At 39.1% G+C, this 6,721-nt stretch overlaps 1 protein-coding gene across 7 annotated transcripts in view; it reads right to left on the bottom strand.

Annotated features, from left to right (window-relative positions):
* The window catches only part of LOC127499961 (transcription initiation factor TFIID subunit 4), a 101,631-nt gene extending 94,955 nt beyond the window's left edge, over nucleotides 1-6,676 (bottom strand). For 4 of the 7 annotated variants that reach the window (XM_051870697.1, XM_051870695.1, XM_051870700.1 and 1 more), the window contains exons 1-2: nucleotides 5,314-6,674; nucleotides 2,234-2,376 (exon numbers count right to left, since the gene is read on the bottom strand). In XM_051870697.1, the coding sequence (XP_051726657.1) occupies nucleotides 2,234-2,376; nucleotides 5,314-6,295 (1,125 nt within the window). In that variant the 5' untranslated portion in view covers nucleotides 6,296-6,674. Of the gene's footprint in view, nucleotides 1-2,233; nucleotides 2,377-5,313 lie in introns of all 7 variants that reach the window. The other 3 variants (XM_051870699.1, XM_051870698.1, XM_051870696.1) reach the window with 2 other exon arrangements.
* Between the last annotated feature and the right edge of the window lie 45 nt (nucleotides 6,677-6,721).

Consider the following 6,721-nt stretch of genomic DNA (forward strand, 5'->3'; position numbering starts at 1 on the left):
TATCAGAAATGAAATGTTGTTATTTGCACAGTTTTAAAACCTTTTGAATTGCCTGATTTATTGTTAACATCAGTGTTGAGTTCAAACATCGAAAATAAATGAAGTCACTAATAAATCTGAGTGTCTGGCGCCATCTGGTGGCCATAAGTGAACATTACACTGACACACTAGAGTTCCATTACATTATACACACTACTCTGATTTTAACATTAGTCATAATTATAGGCATTTGTTATTAGTAAAATGTTGAGGAATTTAAAAAGAAACACAAAAAATAAATAACACAGTAATATAACGAAAGGCAAACAGAATGGCTGCTGCCCTCTTGTGGCCGTATACTGTAAATTCTGCTCAAATAAATATATCCATACTTACATTCATATCAAATTCCATAATGTACAATAATTATATGGTCTTAGTATGACCAACTATTATGAAAGCAAAAAATACTATTCAAATTTAGTTTTATGAGAAACTGGCATCAAACCCAGAGGAACAACTTTACTGGCTGGAATATTCTGCACATGGATATTAATATGTGAACAGAAAAACAGCAGAGAATATCTTAACTTGATTTTCTTGTGGACTTATTCATGTTTGATGAAGAAGAGACGCGTTTGACACAAATCGTCAAAACAAATAACATAGTGTTTAATTTACACAACACTGAAGAAAGAGGATTATTAAATCTGCAGCCATGAGAAGAAATAAATTCATTGTAAGTGTGACTGAAAAGCTTCATCAGTTTCAGGTCTAAAGCTGATCTCAGGTTGTAATAGCTAAAGCGCGCCACTAGATGTCAGCAGTGATACCTGATGCTTAAGAGGTTAAATCTTGATATAAATTGTTAATCTAAATTGTGAAGCAACTAGAAAAAGTCTGGATGGATTGATGGATAAAACAATAAATGCATTATTTGAAAATCTCACTGCATACGAATTAATTCAGAGTTTGAATATCCTTGAATTTCACAGACATATGTGGACAGATTATTATTATCTCTTCAAATTACCTGCTTTTCATCTTTACTGGGACCCTGAGAGCCACATTGTGATCACAGTATGATTATTATCACTCACTTTCACTGTTTTGTGTCGTTATCTTGATAACAACCATCACATTTTCACAGAGAAATAAACTTTTGCACAGCAGTAGCTACTATCTCACTGAGCTAGAATAGACTCTGTCTGTGTTTACTGTGCAGATGATTTGATTAGAGTTACTAATGAGATCATAATTAGTTCAAATGTGCTTAGTGACCCCTGAGAGACCTCTGGTGGCCCCTGGTGGGGGTCGTGACCCTGCTCTAGATCCACACACTACTGGAAAATCATGATATTTTCCTTTCACCAAAGATACATTCGTAAATAAAAAAGAGAGATATTTATATTAATGTATGATGTTGATTTTCAATCTAAGAATATAACAGGAAAAGCAAGCAAACGGATCTTTAATTGTGGAGGAGTGTGTTCAGTTTTATCAGTGACACACAAACATTTTGCAGTATTGCCTTTGCAAAAACAGCATTACATTCAAAAAGTTTGAAAAATCTGCACTTGATCAAAGTGCAGATAAATGGAGTTTTTGTCGCTCAAATTAAAGAATCGATTATGAACTGCTGAAACGAGTCGTCAGTAATTCAGTCTCACTTCCTGCTGAACCTACATAGATTTGTAACTCATTTGCATAATGCCAGCCTGTGATCGTCATTGGCTGAACAGTGTCTCTTTGCCCCGCCCTCAATCACTGTAGTTGTATCTGAGACTGGAAGAGTTTGGTTCGTGTTGTTCGTGTCGAGAAGACTCTGTTTTCTGCTGCCAAAGCAAATTGATGAGATTGATACGGTAAAACTGACGCCATCGTTACTGTTCGTATCACTGTGAATCAAGAGCTGAGATTCAGATATGATAATGAGCGTTTGGTTTCTGACCAATCACAACAGACTGGAACATCCGACCAATCAGAGCAGAGCAGCTCTCAGAATGGTGGGGTTTAGAGAGACTGAGAGACACTGTGAGAAACGAGCTGATGCTGCATTATAAATGATAAAAAAATTAAAGTGTTTTTTGATGCATGTAAACCTGTTGTATGAGACCTCAGAAACACAATTAGGAACCTTTAACATAGTATAACAGGGGCGCTTTAAAAAATCACTTTCAGTGAGTGCAGAGCTGTCATCAGGCAGGTGGTCAGCAGCTCTAGAACATTCATCAGGTGTGTGTATGGGTTGTACCTGCGGGGTCGTGACCCTGAAGGTGGCCACGCTGGTGGGCGTGGAGGGCCGCGGTGAGATGCTGTTCTGGGCCTGAGCCTGAGCCAAAGCCTGCTGAGGAACCATCACCAGCTGACCCATCTCTGTCCGGACCAGCACCATACCTCAAACACACACACACAATATGAGTTATTCACCTGTGATCGAGACATATTCAATAAAAAAATATACAGAAAGCATAATCAATGCATGAAACAAAGTTACAATCAACAGCTGAAGCTTTTCTGAATAACTGAACATTGCATATGTCTGTCTGATGTCTTTATGTGCATGCATTCCCTCAAAATAATACATGAAAAAAATAGCTAGGGATGCAGCGATATGGACATTTTGGTCGATATCGATAACCGGTAATTCTTCATATTTGAAATCCGATAACCAATATATTGGCTGATAAATCTAAATCAAAATGTTTATATAATTTTTGAGTGCCTGATTACAAAAATACAAGTCTCACCATTAAAAGTCATGTCCCAAACACACAATTATAATGTTCTTATTATAATATTATATAGCCTATATGACAGACGTGACTGTATTTTCCTTTTTGAAGTGATTTCAATCATATTTCAAGCAATTCAATACCATAATGGCAGACAGTGCGCATCTAAAGTAATAATTAATAATACATTATTTATCAGCTTTAATATATCGGACAAATTTCCTTATTGGGCCGATAACAATAACATTAAAAATGAACATATATCGGCCGATACCGATATGGTGGCCGATTTATCATGCACCCCTAAAAATAGCATTTGGGTAAATGACATTAAATACTTTTAATAAGTTGACAGTGTGTCTAAACATCATCTATTTTAAACCACAGTTGTTCATTCTTTTGTAATTATTATACGTGCAGATTTAATATTATTTGAAAGACTAAATGCAATACTGTCATTTGTCACACCACAGGACTGTATGAAATGAACTATAAACTCTGAAGTTGATTAAACGTGGAGAAAACGTGAACGAGAAAAGAAATAGTGACCTGAAACACTTCTACAATACTGATTCTTTTACATTTTAATGTTGTTAAAATAATTCATGGAAAATTCAAACTTTTTTAATAAGTGTTTATTTTGTACTTCTTGTTGTTGTTCTTGTTGTTTCTGTTTAAACACATTTTTAGTAAAGCGCTTTAAATTAACATTATGTTTGAAATGTGCTATATAAACAAACTTGCCCTGGACATGCTATATGTGAACTACACTAAAAAATGCTGGGTTAAAAACAACCCAAGTTGGGTTAAATATGGACAAACCCAGCGGTTGGGTTAAAAGTTTAAGTAGTTTTATTTAACTCAACTATTGTTTAAAACTGACTATATGTCTGGCTTAAAATGAACCCAAAATATGTTGGAAATTAAAAATCAGACACATAATTACTAGAGGCAAATATAATAATCAAAATGTGAACATGCAATTTAATAAATGTTTATTATTTAATTAATATTTATTAAACTTATTAATAAATGTTTGTTTATTAAACATATTAATACATGTTAATTTCCAACATATTTTGGGTTCATTTTAAACAAGAAATACAGTAATTTTAAAACAATAGTTGAGTAAAATAAAACTACCCAGTAGGTTGGGCAAACATTTAACCCAACTGCTGGGTTAAAACAACCCAATCACTGGGTTTGTTCATATTCAACCCAACTTGAGTTATTTTTAACCCATCATTTTTAGAGTGTACGGTAAACACACTCAGAGTGTCGTAGGATGTTTTAATCACAGCAGTTTGTTTTTATAAACAAATCCACCGACCCGTTTAACAGCATATCACTGATTACACACACAATTAAACTCAGACAGCTTTCACCATCAAAACTCACATTATTTTAAAATAATGATCGGAGTTGAGATAAAGTTCATTCACTTGTTTTACAACTAGTGCTTTAAAAGAAGGCAACAGGTGAATCTGTCTGAGCTCATAAACTGAAGTAATGATAGGCTGTTGTTTCATGATGAATCATTCTTCATAATTAAAATCTAAACTCAGTCAACAAATATGGTACACCTGAAACTGTTATCTGTGAAAGTTGTTTGTAAGATATCAAGTCACTTTTTGATCTCCTTTCTGCTCATTACTGACTCAATCTCATCAGTCTGCATCCAAATGCACCAGTGAAAAGTTCAGCTACACCCAATAACAAAAACTCCAGCCTATGTTTACAGATCTGAGTTGGAAACGGAAAGCTTTAAAAAGGTTTTAAGTTCATCCATAAACTTTTTTCACCAGTTTGATTGGAGATGAAACTGAAGTTACTGATGTTGCATTAAAGGATCTTCAGATCTGTGTTTGTTTCTGTGTTTTTTAAAGCACCAGAACATCAATGCTGCAGCATCATATGGTGTGATAAGTTTGTTTACATATCCTGAAACATAAACATAAATAATGGAGAATAAAGTATTTGGTCACGCATAAAAATGTCATTATATTTCATACAAATACATAACAAAACTTCAAAGCAAGCATCATTGCACAAACACACTTCTCAAGCAAAACATCTGACAAAAAAATAATTAGTCAGTTCTATGAAAAAACGCCTAAAGCATTTGAGCGCAGATAAAGACCTTGATCTAATGAATGACATTTACATATTTAAGTGTCTAAACACTTTTTGTCCGTTGAATATATTTTTATTTATTTGATATTTGGCAAATAAAGTTTTTAAAAGTCTCTAAAAAGTTCAGCTTTAAAAAAAGGCATCAGTTTTTTAATGGAACTAAAAGGTTTAAGTTTTACACTTGCAGTTTAGACGCACTAAATGTCAGAAAACTTTTGCTCTAAATGCTTCTGATTAAATGCCTGGAATGAGTCTTGTAGACAAATACAAATTGTGCCTGCATATGAATTTAATTTCAGTTGTTTTACAGGATGAATTAAAGCAGATAGTGAAGGAAGAGCATCAACAAGTGGTGCATTAGAGTTTTCATTTGTGTCACCACATCTCTCCCAGACTTCCATTTGTGTCATTCCAGAGTTTGCATCATTATTCTAACATGTGGGAAAGAGTCTAAAGCGCGCGGTACCTGGAGGGATGGTGAATCCGGGTGGCAGCTGTATAGTAGTTTGTTGTTGCGGTGGTCTGACGATCAGCTGCGGCGTTACGACCCTCTGTTGCGCAGGCGGCTGCGGCTGCGTCTGCGCAGGTCTGATGACCGGAGCCGCACTGACAGTGACAGCGGGTTTGACAGGCGCTGCTGTGGCCGCAGCGGGAGGCGACGAGGTCGGCGGGGCTTTCGCGTTGTTCCCGGGTGATTTGCTGTGGTTAACCTGCGCGCCCGCCGCTCCGATCCGCGCGCCCTGCTGGACCAGCGCGGACACGGACGTGCCGTTTCCATTCTGCGCGATGCTGGCGATGATGTGACGCGGGAGTCGGTGGAGCGCTATGGTGGGCGTCCCGCGGTCCAGGGCGATCGCCTGCGGGTTACTGGGCACGGTGAAAGTCGTGCTGCTCGGGCTGGAGGTGCTGGGTGATGCTGATGCTGATGTTGCGCCGCCTCCGTTGCCGTTGAGACTGTGGGACGCTGAGGTGCGCCGTGCGCGCGCGTTCGCCGGGTGTTTCTTGCGGGTGTCCCTCGGGCTCTCACCTTTGTTGCCCGGTGCAGGAGCGGATGCCCCGTCGGATGCTGCAGCCGTAGTGATGATGATGATGCTGCCATGTGACTTCAGAGGGCTCTCCTTCTCCAGGGCTTTGGCGTGCTTATCCATGCTGGCGTCTTTCGGGTCGGAATCCGGGTTGCGCGCCGCTTTCCGCGCGTTCTGCTGCTGCTGTGCTTGTTGTTGTGGTTCTGATGGAGAGTCTACATGAGCAGGCAGCTGCGCTCTTCCTCCTGCCTGCTGCTGCTGCTGCTGCTTCGCGCTGCCCGGGCGAGTGTTCTCGGGCTGCGCGGCGGGCGGGTCGCTCTGGCCCACCAGCTGAGACTCCAGCGAGCCCACTAGATCGCTCACGGCTTTCTCGTCCACCTCGGAGAAGAGCATGTCTTCCAGAGGGTCGGAGGCGCCCGCCATGTTCGCTCTGTGTGTGATGGGCTGTCTGCTGGTGCGCGTCCACGAGCGCGAGTGCGCAGTCGTGTTACTATGGCATTGTGGGAATGGATATGACGTCAGAGGGCCAAAACCAAACAGTTGTCCCCCTGTTACAACTCGAGGCGGTCGAGGATACTACACGAGTTTGGAGGGAAAGAATCTTTGTGACTTTCATTTGCGATTATTCGGATAGATAGATACCATTTATTGATTTCATTAAAACCATTGATATGCATGCTGTCTTTCTTAATAATGAAAGGTCCATGCAGCAAGCGAAAGTTCAAAGTTAGTCTACTTCCAAATAAAGTAGGGCAAAAGATACAGAAAATTCAAAGCAAATGGACATTTAAGCATATTTTAGACACTGTTAACAATGGGCTATAATAATAACTGTTAAATAAATAGGCC

This window comes from Ctenopharyngodon idella, chromosome 18 (genome assembly GCF_019924925.1).
Source record: "Ctenopharyngodon idella isolate HZGC_01 chromosome 18, HZGC01, whole genome shotgun sequence".
Taxonomy (NCBI): domain Eukaryota; kingdom Metazoa; phylum Chordata; class Actinopteri; order Cypriniformes; family Xenocyprididae; genus Ctenopharyngodon; species Ctenopharyngodon idella.